At 36.1% G+C, this 23131-nt stretch overlaps 2 protein-coding genes across 2 annotated transcripts in view; one reads left to right on the top strand and one right to left on the bottom strand.

Moving 5' to 3' along the window:
* LOC120093019 (THO complex subunit 2) overlaps positions 1–19077 on the top strand; it is a 33151-nt gene extending 14074 nt beyond the window's left edge. The window contains exons 12-32 of the mRNA XM_039051311.1: positions 5221–5414; positions 5936–6016; positions 6108–6318; positions 6406–6651; positions 7087–7167; positions 7252–7371; positions 7463–7522; positions 7621–7748; positions 10956–11052; positions 11168–11296; positions 11943–12046; positions 12624–12804; positions 13007–13185; positions 13858–14464; positions 14609–14713; positions 15295–15450; positions 15582–15662; positions 15737–16195; positions 16282–17451; positions 18053–18357; positions 18455–19077. Coding sequence (XP_038907239.1) covers positions 5221–5414; positions 5936–6016; positions 6108–6318; positions 6406–6651; positions 7087–7167; positions 7252–7371; positions 7463–7522; positions 7621–7748; positions 10956–11052; positions 11168–11296; positions 11943–12046; positions 12624–12804; positions 13007–13185; positions 13858–14464; positions 14609–14713; positions 15295–15450; positions 15582–15662; positions 15737–16195; positions 16282–17451; positions 18053–18357; positions 18455–18524 — 4764 coding nt within the window. The 3' untranslated portion in view covers positions 18525–19077. The remainder of the gene's footprint in view (positions 1–5220; positions 5415–5935; positions 6017–6107; positions 6319–6405; positions 6652–7086; positions 7168–7251; positions 7372–7462; positions 7523–7620; positions 7749–10955; positions 11053–11167; positions 11297–11942; positions 12047–12623; positions 12805–13006; positions 13186–13857; positions 14465–14608; positions 14714–15294; positions 15451–15581; positions 15663–15736; positions 16196–16281; positions 17452–18052; positions 18358–18454) is intronic.
* A 925-nt stretch (positions 19078–20002) lies between these two features.
* Positions 20003–21574, bottom strand: LOC120067831 (putative clathrin assembly protein At4g02650). Its single transcript, XM_039019423.1, has one exon. The coding sequence runs from the start codon at positions 21258–21260 to the stop codon at positions 20058–20060; it is 1203 nt and encodes a 400-aa protein (XP_038875351.1). The 5' UTR covers positions 21261–21574; the 3' UTR covers positions 20003–20057.
* Between the last annotated feature and the right edge of the window lie 1557 nt (positions 21575–23131).

The following is a 23131-nucleotide window of genomic DNA, read 5'->3' as shown; positions in this document are numbered from 1 at the left end:
GTCCGATGACTTTAACATCACCTGTTTCCAAGGTGAGAAGTTTCCCTAGGGGCGGGTTACTAGTTTGGTTGAAAGTTTTAATAATTTTATCAAGGGTAGTATTTGGTTGGGCCCCTCTGTTGAATCGTATGTCTATTTGGTCTAATAGTTGAGTGAGAAGTAGGATTGATAGGTTTTTTTATTTTATCCTCAGGTTCCTAGAAGTGGGGGCCTGTTGCCTTTTGCTTTTAGAATATGTGGCTTAAGCATCCTTCTTTTAAAGCTCAGTTACCTTTGTGGTGGAACTCGACCATTGAGGGGAGATGGAAGGGTTATTGCTTTATGAGAAAATTGAGATCTTTGAAAGGGGTGCTTAAGATCTGGAACAGAGACGTCTTTGGGGACATTAGAATTAAGGAACGTGAGATCTTGGCCAAGATTAATGAGATCAATGAGATGGAAGTTCAAGGTCTTCTAAATGCCTCTTTGAAAGAAGAGAGAGATTTTCTCAAGTTTGATTTTGCTGAGGTCATAAGGAAGGAAAATTTTAATGGGCATAAAAAAACAATGAAGCAATCGAGGATTACGAAGTTCAAGGTGAAGATGAAGTGAAATTTAAGATTGATTTTGAGAGAGCTTACGGTTTTGTGGATTGGAATTTTCTGCACAAGGCGTTAGAAAAGGGGTTGGGATATATGTGGAGGATGTGGATGTGGGAATGTTTGAGGAATGTGAGTTTTCCCTTCCTTATTAATGGAATATCGTGGGTCAATCACAACCATCCAATCTCCTTCCTTATTGATGGAATCCCTAGGGGTCGGGTGGTGGCCACGAGAGGTCTTAGATGGGGAGATCCTCAATCCCCCATTTTCCTTCGGTGGTGGACGTCCTTAGTAGAATCATTTTAAAATGTGTTGATGGTAATATTCTCGAGTCCTTTAGGGTGGGAAATAATGAGGTGGCTCTTGTCCAACTTCAATTTGCTGATGATACGATGTTTTTCTGCTCGGTAAAGAGGATTCTTTCTTAATCTTAAATCATATCTTAGGCTTCTTTGAAGATATGTTTGGGCTGAGAATCAATAGGAGCAAGTGTTGTGTTATAGGTCTCGACTATGAGGACGAGAAGCTTCGGAGGTGGATGGAGATGGTAGGTTGTGGTATTGGTTGCCAGCCTTTTTCTTACCTTGGTCTTTCTCTCGGTAGTAATTTAAATCCTAAGCTTTTTGGTATTCAATTGACTCGCTACCTCATAGAAAGGTTTATTTCTAAACTTGTTAGACTTGCCTTATTCAGGAATGTGTTGAAGTGGTATTCAGAGCCTCGAGTGAGGTTTGCAAGCTTCTGGAGAAGATGATGCATAATTTCCTTTGGGAAGGGAAAGGAGGAAGGAAAAGGTAAGGGATCTCATTTGGTTAGGTGGGAGATCATTGAGAAGCTGATTGAGTTTTTTTTGGGGGGAGGGGGGGTGGTGGGGTTAGAGATCGTGAATTTAAGGCTTTGTAACAAAGATTTGTTAGCCAAGTGGTTGTGGTGGTTCCACCATGAGCCCAATTTTCTTTGGCATAAGATTATTGATAGTAAACATGGTCCCCATTCTTTTGAGTGTTGATGAAAGTGGTTAAAGGCACCTACCAAAAACTTGTGGAAGGATATTTCAAAGGAGATCCTTTCTTTTGTTCATCTTGTTCATTGTGTGGTGGGTCATGGCATTAAGTTTTTGTCAACATCACAATATTGTCATTGGTATTTCCACATTTCTATGGGTTCAACATCGACAAGAGGAGTGAATCGTCATTTCCATTATATCGTAAAAAAATCCATGAAACATAAAAATAAACAATAAAATGTCACCAATGTAAATATAATAATAAATAATAAACATGTTAACTTGTTTAAAAATCATAAAATGTTTATTTACTAATTTAAAAATATATTTTTACATTTTTTTGGTTTTATAAGGGCACATTTGGTAGAGAATCCAAATTCTATTTTATGTTTTTAGATTCATCGAGTTTAGAAAATATGTGTTTGGTAGACAACCTTGATTTTTTTTTTTGAAAATTGTTTTTGGATTTTGTGATCTAAATAATGCAAATTCTGAAAACAACATTTTTATATTTTCATTGTATCCAGATTTTGAATTTTAAATTTTAAAATGTAGAACTCTATTAAATAAAGATAAAAACATTTAGAAATACAATATATCATGTTATAAACTCAATTCATTTTTTTTTAAAAAATATAATATGTAATATGTAATATGTAATGTATTATAAATTATATAATATTATAAAATAATTATTATATAATCTTTTTTAAGATAAATCATATTCATAAATAAGTTAATAATAATTTATTGTCAACTAAATATTAGTGGGTAACTACAACTAGTTTTATGATTTATAAATATATAGTATCAAACACATTTTAAACCATTGTTTAAATTAGAATCTAATTTCTGAATCTGCTACCAAACACATATATGAAAACATAAAATACAACTCTGTTTTCATTGAATCCCTTATTTTCAAATTCTCTACCTAACAGCCTTAATTTTTTTTTTTCAGAAATATCCATTGACATCAAAATTCTATTGATATTTCCTCGAAATTTTTGTAAAATTAAGATCTCAATATTTTTGTCCACTTTGATATTTTAAACCATGGTTAGGAGAAGGGAATGACAAGTACTTTTGGGAAGCTAAATGGGTGGGGGATAAACCCTTTCGTTCTTTATTTCTCATCTTTACCACTTGTTGTCTCTTAAAATCTTCGTGTCTAATTTTTTGGTTTGGAATGAGAGCTCGTGTTCATTCTCTTTTGAGCTTAGTCGTTTTCTCTCCAATAAGGAGCAATCGATGTGGCCTTTCTTTTGTCTTTACTCGAAGGTTTACTCTTTTAGGCATTGGAGAAGGGATTTGAGGGTCTGGAGTTCCAATCTTTTGGAGGGATTCTTGTGCAAATTCTTTTTTCGTATTTTTTTTACCCTTCTCTCCTAGAATCTAGGGTCTAGAAGGGTCGATCTTCTCGGTGTTGTGGACGATTAGATCTCGAGGAAAGTAAAGTTTTTACTGGACAAATTTTACACGGCCGTGCTAACACACGATGGATCGGCTTGCAAGGGAGCTTCCCTCGGTTTTTGGTTCGTTTTGCTATATTCTTTGCTAGAAAGTGAAGGAAGACTTGGATCACATTCTCTGGTATTGTGATTTCGCGAGCTATGTGAGATTTTTTTTCTTTCAGATGTGTAGGTTCTCGCCTGCTTGACATAGAGATTCTAGTTATATGATTAGAAGTTCCTCCTCCATGGTGCATTTTATGGATGGCCGTGGTGTGTGCTATTCTTTGGGTTCTGTGCGGGTGGGGGGGAGCGGAATAACGAGTTGTTTAGGGGGTCTGAGAGTGGATCTATTGAGGTTTGATCTCTTGTTAGTGGGTGGAGGTAGATCATTTTACCCCTATTTGGAATCACTTTGTGGCTGATGTCTTTGTCATTTTTGGGAGCTTTCCTGCTTATCACTTGGTTTTCTCATCCGTTGTCGATGGGGACACGATGGATGCCGTCATGGCTCTCTTATCAATGGTTTTTTTATTTGATCAAGAAAGTTTGTAGAAACTAGAAAGTAAGAGGCGGCCTTCTTTCTTTGTTCGAAATGTTATTTCTTCAAGAACCAAAATTTTCAGGAAACTCAACTATTAACACTCTTCACAAAGGACATAAAATTGTGGTCCACAGTTTTTGGGTATTGTTCACAGCAAATTCAATGCCCGATCTGATTGGTTACCCAAAAATATCTTTACAATTGAATCTGAGTAGGTTGGATTCCTTTGTTATGGCTTCATTTGCGATAAGTGCCCATAGGGATATCATAATCATGAAAGGTGTACAATGAGTCTTATCATGTATTATACATTTTATGTTTATGAGGGATTATCTTTCATCAATGCATCCATTGTTTCCAAAAGGAAAAAATGTTCTGTATTTTGTTGGCTTGAAATTTATGGAAATCAGGTTCAGAATTATAAACTCCAGGTTTTAGAATCAATACATTGATTATGTAATGATTCGAAGAATCTTAATGTTATGTTTTTTTTATGAGATGGAATGTATTTCAGTTGATTCTTGTTTGGAAGGGTTAATTTCTTGGCAGTTTTAGAGGTCCTCTGGTGCATTTTAAACTCAGAAATGTGTTCTTTTTTAGAGCAAGATAACTTACCTGCAAATAGCTCGCTGTCACCTTGCTGGGTTGGTTATTTTCAATTAGTTAATTAATTTTTAATTTTTTTGGGATAATATCAGAAAGATTTCATTCCTCAAAAAAAAAAAAAAACAGAGAACAATCTAGAAGGCCAGGGAACAAGGAGCCCCCTCCAGAAAAGGGAGATTACAAGAAGACCTTCCAAATGCCAGTCTAGGTTGATAGAGCGAATGGTGCAATTACAAAAGATTTTGTGTTGGCTATTCCAATTAGAAGCCATAAACTGTACAAGCTCACAAAAATACTTAAAAGAATTATACTTATTCGAAAATATTCTTTAATTTCTCTCCTTCCATAGTTTCATACCAACCACGAAATAGCATTTGACACATTGCTTAATAGCACGCTGACTTTGTCTTTCAAACCTCTTCCACCAAGGGATTCGACCATCCAAACCTTAACAGAACAAGGGATGCACCAACTCAAATTAAACAAGCTGCCAACATGCTCCCAAGCCCTTCTACTGAACTTCAAAGTTTTTTCATTTTTCTTGGACAAGATTAACTGAACTTCCTGTGCACATGTTTGGAGAGAGACCAAAGTTAGGATATCTTCTATGAACTTTGTCATTAGTATGAATGCTCTCAAGCACGGTGGTGCACAGGAAAAGCTACTTTTTTTGGGGTGGCTCCTTTCCATATAGAATTGCAAGTAAGATCGTCAAGAATCTTTCTTTTCTTATGCAATTTCGAAGAAGCTGATTAAGCAGAGTACTTACCAGTTACCTCCGACTCTAATCTCCACACCATCCTCAGCAGTAGACGAAATTCAATTTACTTGTTAATTACTCTATTAGGGTAGCCTGTTGGCTACGTGGCAGTTTCTACACATAGATTGTGGGCCTTTGTGAATGAAATTATAATTCCAGTATTTATGGTGAGTTTAAGTTAGAAGTTTTAGAAGGGCTAACCTTTTTTTAATTTTTATTTTTTTTAAAATTTCGATGTATATATTATCACGAATGTGAATTAATTTCTACAGGCTACCAGAATAGGTAAAATAAATCTTGCGGCAACTGGAAAGGATCTAATGGATGACGAAAAGCAAGGAGATGTAAGCATTGATCTTTTTGCTGCTCTTGACATGGAAAGTGAGGCAGTCAATGAAAGGTCTCCAGAGCTGGAAAATAATCAAACATTGGGCTTGCTTACTGGATTTCTTTCTGTGGGTGACTGGTACGTAAAATTGAATTTCCTTAACATTGTATATGATGGTGATGTAACTTTTTGTGCCTTCCTTCTGTCTGTGTAATTGATAGTAACATTGAAGGTCCAACTTTGATGTTCAAATCCACTTCTCTGAGTCAACGTCTGTGCATGAGTAATTGTAAAAGAACATCCGTGTGCATGAGATGATTGGGTCGTTCTTTATTTCCATCTTTCTGTTACAACATGTATTTGATTACATGTTAATATAGCATATCAACTATTTCCTGATTGTATGTGTGAGAAATAAAATGGAGTCCTTTTAACATTATGCCAAATTCCATGCCTTCAAGAGTTGGGTGGTTGAGGATTTCATGCCATTTGGGAATTCTTTTTGTGATCTCTTTGGCTCTTTGAGATGGCTCATCATCATTTTGTATGCCTTTAGTCTATAATACAAGTTTCCTATCCTGTGAAAGAAAAGTTGAAGCTCTCGCCTCTTAACCAAGCAGAATGTAGACTTTATTAGCTTTATTCTTTTTTCCTGGCAGGTGTCATGCACATGTACTGTTTGATCGGCTTTCACCTCTCAATCCAGTGGAACATCTTCCAATTTGTAACAGCTTGTTTAGGTAATTCTGATTTGATGCTGAAGTATATCTATATAAACATGCATATGAGCCTGGATTCCAGTATCAGTTTTTTTTTTTGGTGTCTTCTTAGGCTCATTGAAGAATCAATCTCTTCTGCATACTCTATTGTTCGTCAGAATCCTTATCAGAGCTTGGGGGCTTCTTCGGGAACTAGCATTGATACTTTTGATACCACAAATTTGCCAGTTGGTGGTTCTTTTATAGATCTTCCGAGAGAACTTTTCCAGATGCTCACCGCTGCTGGACCTTATCTCTATCGTGATACTATTCTGCTCCAGAAGGTAATGCGTTCGCCAATCACTACCCTTTAATTTTCCAACCTTATTTTTTTTTAAAATTATTATTTTTACATTTTTAATTTTTTGCAGGTTTGTAGGGTGCTGAGAGGTTATTATGCATCAGCAATTGAATTTGTCAACAGTGTGGAAAGTGGTCCAAATCTTGAACTTGTTATGCCAGCTGGAAATCGGGTTCCTCATCTTCACTTAAAGGAAGCTAGGTTGAGGATTGAGGAAGCCTTAGGAACATGCCTACTTCCTTCTTTACAGTTGATACCTGCCAATCCAGCTGTTGGTCAAGGAATATGGGAAGTAATGAATCTTCTTCCTTATGAGGTAAATCATTGTGTTAGTACCATTTGCTTCTATCAAAGAATTTGATTATTAGTAATTGAAAACCTTGAAACTTGAAAGGGACTCCAACAAATAAAATGAGATGGAACAAATAATTATTACAGAAAGATTTCGTCAGCAACGTCCAAAGAGAAATATAAAACCTAGCGAGCGACCATACATCGCAATAGTCCCTCTCCACTCTCCTAAAGGTTCTACTGTTCATTTTCTCCCACAAACCTGAACATTGTACAAAACCTCGGCTTGCCAGAAAACCTCCACTTCTCTTCAAACTTGAACTTTCTATGAGATTGATGTTATTTTGTTTTTATCCTATGTGCTTGATTCTGTAGCCTAAGAATTTAACTGTTCCTTTCTTTCGTATTATAGTCCAAATCTGTATCAGTGCTTTTGATATAAAATCTCGTGCATTCCTAGGTGCGATATCGTTTATATGGTGAATGGGAGAGAGATGATGAGAAGATTCCAATGGTTTTGGCTGCAAGGCAAACTGCAAAGGTACTGTTTAATTGATATATTTCTTCTTGGCCTCTCCTCTATAATAGTTCAGAATCATATAAACCACGACCAACTACTTCTCAGTTGGATACCCGGAGGATTTTGAAGCGGTTGGCTAAGGAGAACTTGAAGCAATTGGGTAGGATGGTTGCAAAACTTGCTCATGCTAATCCAATGACTGTCCTTCGGACAATAGTACACCAGGTGTTGTTTGATTTATCTATATTCAATTAGATATATCTTGCCTTCCAATTTCTTAGAGTAGAGGTCATGCTTGAAATGACATTCTGTGCAGATTGAGGCATATAGGGATATGATTACTCCGGTAGTAGATGCATTCAAATATTTGACTCAGGTATAAACTATTCTGTATTTTCATGGATACATTATGTAAATTGTGAACTATTAATTTTCAAGATGTTTTAATAATTATTTCCCCCATTTTTTTTGCAGCTTGAGTATGACATATTGGAATATGTTGTAATTGAACGTTTGGCACAAGGAGGGCGTGATAAGTTGAAGGATGATGGCCTTAATCTCTCAGATTGGCTCCAGTCATTAGCCTCATTTTGGGGTCATCTGTACGTCTCTCTTTTCTTTCCCATATAAAGCATTTGATTTTTCTTTATGCTGATTTCTGCTGTTGAGGATGTGCTTTTACGTTTTAGGACACTTGCTATAAATTTTGTAAGAGATGAACTTCAAGTAGATGTGTCTATCTGGCTTCGGTCTAGGGGAACTTCCACAATAATTAGCTGAATGCTGGTTAAAATGTTTGGGTTGTTCCTGGTATATTTGAGTTTCGATGTTTTAATTCTTTTTCTGCTTTAGGCAATTGCTAATCGGTTATCATTTTCTATTGTTGGTTTTGCATGCATCACTGTCTGAGTTTTTCATAATATCTGTCCTTGGTTATACCTGGAATGCCACACTTTAATATCCAGGTTGCTGCACCCAGCAAAGGTTGATTAGTTGAACTGAGGGCGTTATGGACAACTCAACTTTTGAACCTTGATTAGCTATTTCAGATCTATTCAACTACCTAATCTTGCTTCCTGGATATTCTCTGTGAACGACATACATGGCTTTTGGGGGCCGCAGTTATATGATGAAATATTTCAATTGGGTTATGACAGTCACTTGACCATCGAGATTGAAGTTGGGTTTCAATTTCCTTCTCAAGTTCATGATAATATAATCGATTGGGAGGTGAAAGACCCCAGTTGTTGCTTCATTGACAAGACACAGGGTGCGATAGGACGAAGTTGATATTTTGGCTCTCTTATGCTGCCTTTGTTCAAGATCTGCTAAGATGTTAAATATCAAGATATTGGTAAAAACTTTATAGAGAAACAAAGTAAACAGTTTGATGGTTGCAAGATCCAGTAATGTGGAAGGGAGTAATTTATATGACCTTACATGTAAATGGGGCTAAGGTTGTAACTAGCTCAGTGAAAATGGGAGGTGAATTGTTATTTTGTCGGGTGCATTGGCTTCTGAGTGGTTGAACCTTGAAAGAGAAGTGCTATTAACTGCTCTAGTGAAGACAAGTTTCCTGACGTACAGAAATTGATTAGGATATGGAGTTCCTTAATTATAATGAATCACATGAAGATTTTAGTTTCAACTTATAGTTGAAAAAGCACAAATGGGTTTGTCACTTTGAAGATTTTTATCAGTTTTGATTGCTTCAATTTTCCATGCTGTCAATTTCTTTGAGGATCTTGAAATTTTGTACTGGCTATGCCTATAGAAAATTCCACATTCCAGCTAGGCACAGACTTGGTCGAAGCATGAAATTCTTGTACAAAAGGGTCGTTCATCAAGGAAATTCTAGTTTCTTTGCCTACTTTCATTGCAGCTCTATGGAAAGTCGGGTTCTTTCATGGTCCTACATTCAATGTATGCTATGATTTCTGATAAATAGCATATTGTACATTTAAAAAGGGATTGGAGGAGCAAACTGAAGTAAAACAGAAACTGAGTAGGATCAGTCAGAAGTTCTGTGCTGCTATTTTTTACTCGAGCTTCTTATTGGAATCCTTTTGAGGGTTTTGAGGCGAGTCAGAGGTCCAAGGAGTGGGAATGGTTTAATTGGGACGTGAACTTTGCTTTCTTTTTCTTTTATTGAATAGGTAATCATGATATGTACATACTTGATATTAACCAAAGCAGAGACGTACGTTTGCACTATGTCAAAGTAATCATGAACCATGTTATATACATCCTCAATATTAAAAACAAAAAAAAAAATGATTGCACTATTTACATGTAATCTTGAATTGCAACCAATCCCATAGAGTTCTTCTTAACGTGTCAAATTCTTACATTTGTCATATTGTTTTAAATTCTCCTATTCGAAAAGAAGAACTAATCAAGTCGGCTATTTTCCACATTCTTGTTCTCGACTTTCTCCTTTTATTGCTCTTTAGAAAAACTTTAACATTTATACTAAAAAATATTCATTGAAGGAAGCTGTCCATGTGACTCTATGTAAATCGTTATGCATGTCTCCTTCCTTAAAAGTTTAAATACAAGCTGCCCGTGTATTCTTTCATTTTTATCTCAATTGCTTTTAGAAAAAAATGGAAAATAGATCATGTCAGATTGGTTACTAAAATTTCAAACATATTTTGGTTGTATGTTAATAATTTCAAGGTGATCTTGTCCTTCCCACATTATGTATGGTACTGTGGAGGTTGGAAAATCCCTAAAAAAGATCAGTTATTTGTTCTCTCATCCCGTAGGTGGCATAGATAATGATTAAGCCGAAAAACATGGAGGAACCGCAGGACATTCCTTTACCCAATTTGGTACTGTGTTTGCAACAGAAAAAGAAAGAACAGAAGAACTTGGATATTTGGATTATTTGTTTCTTCATTTCCAGTGGTGCTTACACAATGGAGTAGCTTTTTTCATATCTTAGTATTTGATTTTCCTTTTCTTCTACCTCTGAATACTTTCTAATTTTTGGATCTTTTACTTTACATTTTTGGTTTGCTTGTTCCTTTCTCTCCCTTCAGAAGTTGGTATTGTTGAACTTTTTTTCTATCTTTTCATCTTTCGTTGAAAATTTTGTTTCTCCTTAAAAGAAAAAAGAAGAGTTGTGAGGCCCCAGATTGAAAGATAGGGTTGAGCATTTGATTGAATTGTTTTTCTACTGTCTTGAGAAATTTAGCTTGAATGTATAAGAATCATGTTTAATGATGTGGATACAGTTAATCAAGTTCAGAATATGATATTTTTGTCTATTAGATGAAATCCAATGTTGCAATTACTCAATGGGTCAATGTGGAGCAATTGGTGATTTCTGTAGCCTTTCATTCTCTACCTCTTTTTGAAAATTTCATATGTATCACCAAGGAGCTTTTGTTTTGTGATCTTTCTCTGCTATGCTTATTCCAGAACATCTTCGTGCATTTTCATGTTGTCAAATTTTTCTTTGGCTTTAAACTTGCATACTTGTATATGTATTCAGTGCAGCATTATTTATTGAGATGCTCAGTGCCATAGTGAAACTGGGTTATTATCATTATTTATTTGATTTATTTTTGTTTGTTTGTAAAATTTGATGGTAAAACTGGATTTAAGATGTGCTGTACTGTTGTATAACCCGTGTCATTTTTTTAACAGTTTTTAAAGGAACATTAGTTTTCTATATAGTTTTACTTGTTTTATCATCAGAATGTAGATCAAAAACTTTTTGCGTATGCAGATATTTGGCACATTTGTCTCCCACAGATACCATAAATTTATTGATGACTTTCTTGGGCTTTTTCTGGTGGTAGGTGTAAGAAGTACCCATCTATGGAATTAAGGGGTTTGTTTCAGTATCTCGTTAATCAGTTGAAAAAAGGCCAAGGAATTGAGCTAGTTCTCCTGCAGGTACAGATCTACAAGGGGTGCTTTGTGCTAGCCACATGGCACGATATTTAGATATTTTATCACCATTCTTTGTTACTTTACTACGTTCTGAGATATGTTTTTGTAATGTAATCAGGAACTTGTCCAACAAATGGCTAATGTCCAATACACAGAAAACCTAACAGAGGAGCAGTTGGATGCTATGGCAGGAAGTGAGACACTTCGTTTTCAAGCAACTTCTTTTGGAGTTACTCGAAATAACAAGGTATTCGACTGGTTGGCAATATAATTTTCTTCTTACCCGTTGTTAATTTGATACTGATCATTGAAGGTTGTAAAAGTCGATGACTGTAGGGCTACCTTGAGTCCTGATGGGTTTTGCCGTTTTGGTAGCAAGCTAGGAGTTTTCAGTTAGTAGCTACTTCTTAAATATTTTCATTAGGAAACCAATGAATGCTCTTAAAAGACTCATCATTTCTTACAAAAACTCTGATTTCTTTTGTTTTTCGTTATAGCATTATCATGATATTGTATAATATTACTTTCCACTTTGTACCTAAGCTCCAAAGAGCTAGTGTGTGTTAGTCTGTCACGCTCTTACTGATGTGACCTAGACACATCCTATCATCAGATTAATGCATATTTATAGATTTTTAAATCAAATTCTTTGTGTACTATTTGTGATTTTACACTCTTATTATTATTATTATTGTTTTTATTTTATTTGTTTTTCTTTTTTGTTATTTTACACTCTGTTATCTAAAAGTTATATTCCATTTGAACTACAAAGCATGAGGGTTTGTTGATTGATTTAGAGTTATTATATCGTTCTATTTTTGTTTGATCTATGATGGCCACATTTTTCTGTCAGAACTTTCAGTATTTGCTGTTTCCCATCTTAAATAATGCAGGCGTTGATCAAGTCAAGCAACAGACTACGTGACTCATTGCTTCCTAAGGATGAACCAAAATTGGCGGTCCCTCTTTTGCTACTTATTGCTCAACACCGTTCATTGTATGCTTTATTACTTTCACTGTATTCTGCGAAGTATAAGGATATTGTATTTTCCTGCTTGATAACGAGAAGGGCCCTTTCTCTCCCCTTTTTTCTTTTGTAAAATGTAAATTTCATACATCAATTTGGGGGTATATTATGTAGGTGTTGGGGGATTGATGCCATTTTTCATTAAATATTTTAAATTTTCTGACATGCCCTTGAACCACTTCAGATTAACGGGAAAAAGATCATACCCTGACCCACTTTGTTTCTTATTCCCACCCCCACCCCGGTGACCTCCTAGAATAAGTTAACTACCGACTTGGCTGCTCATGGTGTCATTATTGTGCCTTCTAGCATGCTATTCAGTTATGATTTCCATTAACAATCCTCTTGCAGTAAAATTATCATAATTCAATCGTTTGAGATGTCTATTACATTTACCTGCTACTACTCTGTTCTTCTTTATGCATGCTTGTGCAACTGTAATTCAATTTATTTGTCTTGTCTCGTCTCTCTTCTCTTTTCTTCCCCTCCACTACCACTTGGTTCTAACTAGCAAATTTTTTGGTCTAACATGAGTTATTTCCTTCAGGGTTGTTATAAATGCAGATGCTCCTTATATAAAGATGGTCAGCGAGCAGTTTGATAGATGTCATGGAACTCTGCTTCAATATGTGGAATTTCTTAGCAGTGCAGTTACACCTGCTTCGGCTTATGCTCAGTTGATTCCCTCACTCAACGATCTTGCCCATCTTTATCATCTAGATCCTGAGGTCCGTTTGCTTGTGTCATTATCATATGGCTTCTGTTTTCTTGGGGTTTTTTTTTGTGTGTGCGTGTGTTTTCTCATAATTGAACTACTCTTGATATTTGTCTATTCTTTATTTATGAGATTTAAATTCTCAATATATATGCTTTAAAGTTCTTTTGCATGCTCTTAAAGTACTTCTGGATGACTCTTTTTCCCTTTTGTAGGTTGCTTTCCTGATTTTTCGGCCAATAATGAGGCTATTTAAGTGTCAGGGTGGTTCTGATATCTTCTGGCCACTGGATGGAAATGATGCAAATGTTGTAGGCAATAATTCTGATCTGGAACCTGCAGAATGTTCTGCTGATGTTGTATTGGATCTTGGTTCTTTACAGAAACCTGTGAGGTAAGAGATCTATTTCTTTTGAAGCTCACTTTTCTTACATGCTTGGACCTTTGCTTTTTTGGCTTTAGAGACGTAAATGTACTCGATTTGCTTGTTCACTTTATTCTATATTTTGATGATTAAACTATGCACAATTAAAGGCTATTGATAACATGTAGTTCCTTAATACTGTGATAGGATCTGAGTTTAGAACTAAAATGATTTTATTATTATTATTATTATTGGGCACATAATATTAAGGATTCTGAGAAGTGTTATTTCTCCTTCGACTTCTTACTCCTTCACTGTTGTAATCTCTCCCTCAACTGCTGAGAAGTATAACCTCTCCTCGTGTCCTTTTCTTTTTGCATTCAGAGGAATCATACAAGATATTGATTCTCATTCCACAGAACGTTATGTTGTTAGTTTGGCTAAATGTAAGATATTCATAAGCATCCTTTTAGTCATTTTAGCTTATCCTTTTTAGTGAGCAATGGGCAATCCCTGATGTAATTTTTCTCGGGGGTTTTATCCCTGTTCTCATATATCAATGATATTCAGAAGCATTGACGTACAGAAATGCCACACTACTCTGACACTTTAGTCAGATGTATTACGTACAGAAATAGGGAGTTTAACATTTTTGTGATTTTGATGGTATAGTTTGATTTTCTTTAACTTCTATTTCAATAGGTGGTCAGATCTGCTTGATACTGTGAAGTCTATGTTACCTCCAAAAGCTTGGAATAGCTTGTCTCCAGATCTCTATACCACATTTTGGGGTCTCACTCTCTACGATCTTTATGTTCCTCGGAGTAGATATGAATCTGAAATTGCTAAGCAGCATTCTGCTCTTAAAGCTTTAGAAGAGCTCTCTGATAACTCAAGTTCTGCAATCAACAAAAGGAAGAAAGACAAAGAAAGAATTCAAGAATCTCTTGATCGCCTGTCCAATGAACTTGTTAAGCATGAAGAAAATGTTGCATCCGTTCGTAGACGACTTTCTCGTGAAAAGGATAAGTGGTTGAGCTCCTGTCCTGATACTCTGAAAATTAACATGGAGTTCCTTCAGCGTTGTATTTTTCCTCGCTGTACATTCAGTATGCCTGACGCTGTCTACTGTGCTATGTTTGTGCACACTCTTCATTCCCTTGGAACACCATTTTTCAATACAGTCAACCATATTGATGTTTTGATATGTAAAACCTTGCAACCCATGATATGCTGCTGTACGGAATATGAAGCCGGCAGGCTTGGAAGGTTTTTATATGAGACACTAAAGATAGCATATCATTGGAAGGTAATTGATCACTTAATCTTTCTTTATCATGATCAAGACCAAATGAAGTTAAAAAAGTTATACATCATTCAGCAAAGTGCTTGAATTCTGTTACTGGGTTCTTCCCCATCTTCAGTTGTTCATGTTGATCAATCGTTTTGTCAGAGTGATGAATCCATTTATGAACGTGAATGTGGAAATATGCCTGGATTCGCTGTCTATTATAGGTATCCAAATAGCCAAAGAGTAACGTACGGCCAGTTCATCAAGGTACTTGAATTTCTGCCATTTTCATCTTTTGATTGCTTTTTGCATATACTATGTACATTTTAATGAAGATTGATAATAGGTTGCTTGAATTATGTAGTTCTTTTCCAATTCTTGTTTAGGATTAAGTTGTTCTATTAGACTGTATCTCTTGAGATATATAGGAAATGCACTAGTGGGAAAATAATATATCCTATACATAAATCTATTATGACGTAAAAAGCAATCGCTCTTCCCCCTCTTAGCGCTCTATCAGATAACTAATTTGCTGTAGGGGTGTAACTCCGGTCAGTTCTGTAGTGTAACTCCAGTAATCTAAATTACCTTGCAAGATTATCTTCTTTGGCTTGGTTTCTCCAGGATTGGCTTCTTTCATTATTCTGTGGTCATATAGATCTTGAGTTTTTCTCTACTCATAGAGAATTTTCAATTTTAATTCCTTTATCATTCAACTTTCAATGTATTGGGGATCCAATGTCCCATTTCAAGTATAATATATATATATATATATATTTGGTTTAAACTTTTACGTACGTATATATTTCTGTCACTATCTAATAATCCGTTAATTGTTTTTCTTATAGGTTCATTGGAAGTGGAGTCAAAGAATTACACGGTTACTGATACAATGCTTGGAATCTACTGAATACATGGAAATTAGAAATGCTCTTATAATGTTAACAAAAATTTCCAATGTGTTTCCCGTCACTAGAAAGAGTGGGATCAACCTTGAGAAACGGGTAAGAAAAATTTCACTTTGTTAGTGTCAATTAAGAATTCTTCCTCCTTTTGTATTTCCTCTCCCGATAATGAAAGTTATGTTTGGAATTAAAAAAAAAAAAAAAACTAAGAATTCTTCCTCTTCATGTAGGTTGCCAAGATCAAAAGCGATGAAAGAGAAGATTTGAAGGTTTTAGCTACTGGCGTTGCTGCAGCCTTGGCTGCTAGAAAGGTTTTCTGGGTTTTTCTGTTGTGTGTTTACCTTCTCAAACTTAATTGCTTAATTGACGTTCTTTCATTCTGCAGCCTTCATGGGTTACGGATGAAGAATTTGGCATGGGTTACCTTGAATTAAAGATTGCACCATCTCTTGCATCAAAGCCTTCGGCTGGTAATTTAGCTGCTAGCCAAAATAATTCCATTTATCTCTCCCAAAATGAACCTGGTGGAGGGAAGACCACTGCATTAACCAACCCTAATTCAGATTCTGGAAATATGGCCAAAGATCATTCATTGAGGTCAAGAACTACTGATGTGAGAACGGATAAAATAGATGGTCTCTCTGTTCCAAAATCTGAGCTTGGGCATGGGAAACTGAAAGGCACAACATTGAACGGGCCAGATTCCCAGCCACTGGTACCCTCAACTTCTGTGAATTCAGGATCCTTAAGAATGGTGGAAAGTCAGAAACCAGGTGATGACTTAAGTAGGATGTTGGATGAGGGCTCATCAAAAGTTGTTTCAAAGACCTCTTCTGAATCGGAGGTAGTATTAAATTATAGTTTTAGTGAGCATTCGATTGTGTGTGTGTGCCTATTGAATTATGACTTTTTATATTATCATGTTAACAGTTAAGAGTTCCAGCAAAACGATCAGCGCCTGTTGCGTCTCTTAATAAAGCACCAAAACAAGATATCTCAAAAGATGAAACTAGATCAGGAAAAGCTGCTGGCAAGAATCCTGGGTCTTCGACAAATGAAAGGGAGCTTCCAGTTCATGCAACAGATGGTGGTAGGCATGGAAGTTCTTCCAATGCACCTTCTTCCGTTATGCCAAACGGTAATACACAAAGTTCATTAACTAAAGGCTCGTCCTTATCGGTAAAAGCTTCAGATAGTCACACTAATGAATCGAAGGCAGAGAGTGGGGTTGGGAGGACATCTGATGCTAGGGCTTCATCAGTGAAGGATGATGGCACTGAAGCTCTTGATGTTGCCAGATCCTCTTCTTCCAGACTTGCTCATTCTCCCAGGCATGAAAGTTCTGCCGGTGGTTCTAGATCTAGTGATAAGCTGCAAAAAAGAGCTAGTCCCGCAGAAGAACCAGACAGACAAGGTAAACGCCGGAAAGGAGATGGTGAAATCAGGGATGTAGATGGGGATTTTCGTATCTCTGACAAAGATAGATCCATGGACCCACGATCTGTAGATGTTGATAAATTAGGAACAGATGAACAAAGTGGTTACAGAGGCTCAGACAAACTTTTGGATAGAACAAAAGATAAAGTAAATGAAAGGTATGATAGGGACTACAGAGACCGGGTTGAGCGCCCTGAAAAGTCCCGTGGAGATGATCCTTCAGTAGAAAGAACAAGAGACAGATCAATAGAAAGATATGGAAGAGAGCGCTCAGTCGAGAAGGTGGAGAGAGTTTCTGATAGGTATCCCGAAAAATCTAAGGATGAGAGAAATAAAGACGATAGGAGCAAATTACGATACAGTGATTCAACTGTAGAGAAGTCTCATATTGATGATCGGTTCCACGGACAGAGCTTGCCACCTCCGCCACCCTTGCCTCCACACATGGTCCCTCAATCTGTTAATAGTGGGAGAAGAGAAGAAGATCCAGATAGGAGGTTTGGAACTACTAGACATGCTCAAAGGCTTTCTCCTAGGCATGAAGAGAAGGAACGAAGACGATCAGAGGAAAATTTAATTTCACAGGATGATGCAAAACGCAGAAGGGAAGAGGAATTTCGAGAAAGAAAGAGAGAAGAGAGAGACGTGGGGATGTCATTGAAGGTAATGCTTGTTCAAGTTCATTGCAATTTATTTGGTTTGTCATATAACCTTTTGTACTTAACATCATATTACTTAATCTTGTATTTTGTTGACACCCCCGTAAAGGTGATTAGTTTAGTGCTCTGCCTTCAGAAAATTGATAGACAAACACTAAACCCTAATTAGTACTATGGAATGTTTCCATTTATCTATCTAGACTTGTAACAGGAACCGATTTTAGAAAAGGGCATACAATTTCTTGGGTTGTGGTTTCTTGAAAAGGGATTGCAGTTTCTTGGGTTGGGCCAAGATGGTTTATGCCTTTCTTCTTCTTATCGTAATACGTAACATACTCCCATCATGGTAAGGAAATCAGGCTATATGTCAATGGAAAGTTATGTTTTATTACTCTTAAGTCTTAACTCTCAAGTTTTACGTGTGACAAAGCCGAAAAGATGTAGCCCAGTAAACATTCTTTTTAGATCTGAATTACAGATGCTTTAGTTTCCTCTAGAGATGGTCTTGGGTTCTTTTGTTTAAATTGGGCTAACAAATGTATCTAGGTGTGCCAACCTGGAATTAGTAGTCATGATTTTTGTAAGTTTTATTCTCGTTCATGTAGGTGGATGACAGGGAGAGGGAGAGGGAAAAGGCAAACCTTTTGAAGGAGGACATGGACGCGTCTGCCGCCTCTAAGAGGCGAAAACTTAAAAGGGAGCATCTGTCATTAGTTGAGGCTGGTGAATATTCTCCTGTTGGCCCACCACAACCCCCCATGGGTGGTGGTGTGTCTCAGTCTTATGATGGACGAGAAAGAGGAGACCGGAAGGGAGTTATGATGCAGCGTGCTGGTTACCTGGATGACCCAGGCTTGAGAATTCACGGCAAAGAAGTGGTCAACAAGATGACAAGACGTGAAGCTGATCTGTATCCTTTATATCACAACTCGCTTTGTGCATTATTATTAGTGGTCTGAGTTTCATCTATTTCGTTAATTTTTATTTACTCCTTAACCAGAATTTAGAATGCATGATCGAGAATGGGATGATGAGAAGAGAATGAGAGCAGATCAGAAGCGGAGACATCGGAAATAAGCTGCTTGATCAGCTCTTGTTACACTTGATCATTCCTTGTTGGGGAGAGCACTGCAAACATGGTATATAAGCTGCCCCAGAGACCAGGCGTCCAATCATCATGTATTGACCAATTTATAAATGGAGAGGGAGACGGTGTTGTAATTTATGGAAAGTCGGTGAGCCTGCCGAGAGGTAATAGATGGCATGCTCCCGTAATGACGACCAATTCATAATCGGACAGGACAGGACATTGGGGTGTTCTGCCATTGAGAAGTATTATAACTTGTTTAAAATTTAGATTAGGATAAAGTTGTGTATCATATTTTAGGCCCCCGCCGAGTATATTTGTTCTGTTTGCCATGAGTAGTATGAGTTATTCAAGATTAGTGTGAACGTAGGGATTTTTCCCCGTCCGTTCCATGATAGTTCCCCCTGCCCTGTTTTCTAGAAAATTTTTCACCCCAATTTAGATCAGGGTGCTATTTAATCACCCTCATGAGTTTCATTAACGGTTTTCTTTTGAGGAAAGGATCTCAACTAATTCAATTTCTATCACTCTGTTCATTGCTTATGGTCTGCTTTTCCATTTCTGAAACATTGATTACGAGGCTTCTTTCTGAAACCATCTGATTTTCTTATATAAGGAACGTTTCTAAAGTCCTTTACTTAAAGGTATTCTTATAATTGCATTCAAACTTTCGATTTTATGCAGTTACTTTAATAGTTGAGATATTTTTACACTCAAATTATCATTAAACGGTAATTGTTTATTTTTTAAGCAAGGTAGATTTTAAGTACATCGAATGTCAAAAGTTATGCATGGTATTATAATAATGAGATATATTCAATACCGAAATCAGATTTTTTTTTTTTTTGGTTGTTTGTTAATTATGAAAATATATTGAACATAGTTCAATTAGCATCTAGTTATGTTGTGACAACGAGATTTGTGGTTTAAATTTCATATCCCTATTTGAACTAAAAAAATTATGAAAATTCTATAAAGGATTTTGTTTGAAAAGTGGTAGGAGTTTTAACTTTTAGTCTCTTCATTCCTACGTATTATACAATTTATACTCAAGAAAACAAAATATGATAAGAATCAAATGATTAGATTAAATTATATATTTAGTTCTTGTGATTTGTGCAAAACTATTAATTTGCATTTTTCCATATAACTCTAAAAGTTCCATTTTAGTCCTTGATTTGGTTTGAATTTAGTTGGTATGATTTCAAAAAGTTAACTTTGATTCCTATTAATTTGTTTAATTTCATAAATTATTAATGTCATTATCACATATATTGAGAATTTTTCACATAGTAGTTTTTTTTAATATCAATCATTACTGTTATCTCTAAAAATTATTAATGCATTAATTCTTAAATACGTGACTTATTTAAATATAAATGGGATTAGAATAAATATATGGTCGATTCTCAAAGAAAACTATGATTAAGAATATAAATGGATTCATAAGTGTTTAGAAATTAAAGTGATATGATAATAAGTTTCATGCACGGAATTATGAGTTGAGGTATATATTTCCCTAATTATTTTGTTGTATTTGTTGGAAAGAAAGAATGATGGTGGAAGGGATTAAGAGGAGGGTCGAAGAATTCCATTCTTTCTGCCTCTCGATTGCATTCCCAAAAGGAATCCCATTCCAACGTAAACGAAGCAGAAGCCTCAAGCAAATCTTCCCAACTCCTTTCTTCTAACTCCATCAATGGCTTCCCCCTTGTCCTCTCCTTCACTCCATTCTCACTCCCCGTTGCCGGAGAACCCGTCGTCGACGACTTTGATGCGCTCGAGCTGGTACACGAAGACGAAGATTCCGTCACCTGCCACATCCTCCCCACGGATGCTTCTAGGGCTTCGATCCGCGCTTCCGGTATACGATTGATGTCAGGGAATTCATGAATGCTGCACACTTCCATCAACTTGCACCAATCGTAAAGCTCCGAGAGTCGGTCTGCTTGAATGCCGGCCTTCTTGTATATTTCCATCGCCGCTATGCAACTCCGGTACGGTAGTTGAAGAAGACTGTCTTCGGTTGAATCGATCTCCCGACTGAGGGATTGATAACAATTGAAGCTCTCGCGGACTATGTGCTTCATCGCTAATCGAACTGTGAAGCTTTGTGCTGCTCTCCCAACCGGTTTGCAATCGATTACTTTGTCGATTAGGTTCTGCATCGGTTTCGATATTTCAATTACTCTGTTAATTTCGTTGATTCTACTCGAAATTGTTCCGTTCGCTTCGTTTCCAGATGAATCATCTGGTGTTTTTGTGTAATAGAATAAATCGGAATTCAGAGATTCATCGAGCAACCGAGCGTAGGATCTGATGAAAGAGGAATAATCTTCATCCTCACGGATTTGGTGCTGATGGAAAGAAATCGAGCCATTAGCTCGGCTGCGAAGAAGGTGTAATCGGAATTCAGTGTTGTCGAGGACTGATTGGAGCAATCTGTGGAGGAGAAGCAGACATTTGAGTCCAACTCGCCAGCAGCGAGTTTTTCGAAATCGACGGGAAAAGCTGAGGGTAAAGGATCGATACGACGGGGGAGAGAAGGCGAAGATTGTGAGAAGCTCTTGAACGTACTTTTCCGGCAACGGTGAGTCATTTGAAGCGGTGGCTTTGATGACTATGAGATCGACGTCGGAATATCCACTGGCTGTGACGATTTTGGCGTAGCCGACGGAACAATTTTCTTTGACAGTGGTGAGAACTCGCCGGAATCTCCTCTGCATTGTATGAATGGATTAAGACTAAGAGAGAGGATTTTTAGAAACAAAGATGAAATGGTAAATGCATTTTTTTTTTAAAGAAGTTGGATTAGGAGTTTGATTTTATGCAATCTGACAAAACGAATAACCGTTTGATAATCTCTTAGTTTTGGGGGAATCACAAGTGCTCCGATTACAAGAAATTTTATGCAATCGATGTGATGGAATTTTCGAGGTTACTATTTACAGAAATGTGGCTTAAAAATCCATTTTAATCTCTCAACTTTTATATAACTAACCATTTAATTCTTAAACTTTTCCTTAGTAAATAATTTAGTCCATTTACTTTTAATTTTGTAACAATTTAGTCTTTAAATTTTACTAGTCATTGAGTAAAAATTTCTTATTTTTGAATGAAAAGAAAAGTAGAGAATCCCACATTTGTTGGTACAACAAGAAGATGCTCCTTGTTTACCTTTACCTCTTCTCGTGGGGTTTGGGTGTGAAGAGGTATTTAAGTTTTAAAAGGTATGAGGAGGTAGGCAAATGAAGGTTTGATGGTCTTTCCATACATGCATCGCTGTCGTTTGATCGGATGAGGTGGATAATAATTTCTTTTATTAACAGATCATCTGTTTTTCCTCTCTTTCCTCGTTCTATCTTCTTTCTCATTCACATGTTCCTTTTTTTATGTCTTTCGATTATGGTCTAGAAGGGTGTGAGCATGACATTCTTTTTGAGACAGATCTGATCTGGGTTGTTTTAACTTGGAGACGACATGACATTCTTTCTGAACTATTTGCACAAAGGTAGAGCCGCGAAGCGTCTTAAAGAGAGTGTGATCCGCGACTCAGCCTTTCACAGGTTTTGTTCACTGCTGTTAAATTTTGAGCTTCCGTTCCTGTCACTTTTCGCTGAGTAGCCGTTCAAACATAAATTTTAAAATTTGTAACGATTTAGTCCATTGTGTAGAAATTAATATTAAGGTTTAATGAGATTTCATGCATAAATAAAACGTTAAACTAATTAGAGACTTAATATTTTTTTTTACAAAATACAAAGTTTACATCATAAAGTATTAAAAACTGACATCTAATTTTGATGATTTTTTATTAATGTTAGGGATTGAGTTGTTATAATTTAAAAGTATAAGGACAAAATTGTTACATAGTAGAGTTAAGGGACTAAATTGTTACAAAATTGAATATATAGGGACTAAATCATTATAAACCAAAGTTTAGAGATTAAATGGTTACTTTTATGAAAATTCAGGAATCAAGAGTATTTTTTAACCCAAATGGCTTATTTTTTTTTTTTTTTCATGTTTTATGAATTTATTTTTACTATGTAATGGATGGTGTATATTTCATTAACATATTATATGTCAATTAGCTTTGGACTTTTACCATGATTAAACTTTAGCCATTTAAATTCATGGTTTTTGAAATTCGTTATATGTCTCTAGCAGTATTCATTGTTAATATACACACTAGTTATTGTAAACTTGATGGTAACATTTACAAATAAAAATAAGTAGAAGTTACAAATGATCTACATTTGTAGGTAATTTGTTCTTAATGTTTCAAAAAATTTATCATTAAACTATGATATCGATCACACCGAGGTCTCTTACTTCATAGAAGAGGTTAAATCCTTGACGAACGTAATAGAGAGGGTTTTCTGTTCCCATGTGAGGCAGGATTGTAATTATCTAGCTCATTCCTTTGCAAAGGGGACCTAGAATCGCAAGTTTATTCTTTTTTCCCCCTTATTTGGAGTAGTTTGATTTGTCTTTTGATGGTGTGTTATTGGTTGGTTGTGGATTATATACTAAATTAGACTTCTTTGGCAAAATTAAAAAGGATATTTTAAATGGTAACATTGTTGAAAATATT

This window comes from Benincasa hispida, chromosome 12, assembly GCF_009727055.1.
Source record: "Benincasa hispida cultivar B227 chromosome 12, ASM972705v1, whole genome shotgun sequence".
In the NCBI taxonomy this organism is placed as follows: Eukaryota; Viridiplantae; Streptophyta; class Magnoliopsida; order Cucurbitales; family Cucurbitaceae; genus Benincasa; species Benincasa hispida.
Note: the sequence above shows the minus strand (reverse complement) of the source record. Positions and strands in the feature narration are given on the sequence as shown.

Excerpts from the sequence above, each read along its gene's own strand:
- LOC120067831 (XM_039019423.1), bottom strand. The coding sequence starts at position 21,260 with ATGCAGAGGAGATTCCGGCGAGTTCTCACCACTGTCAAAGAAAATTGT.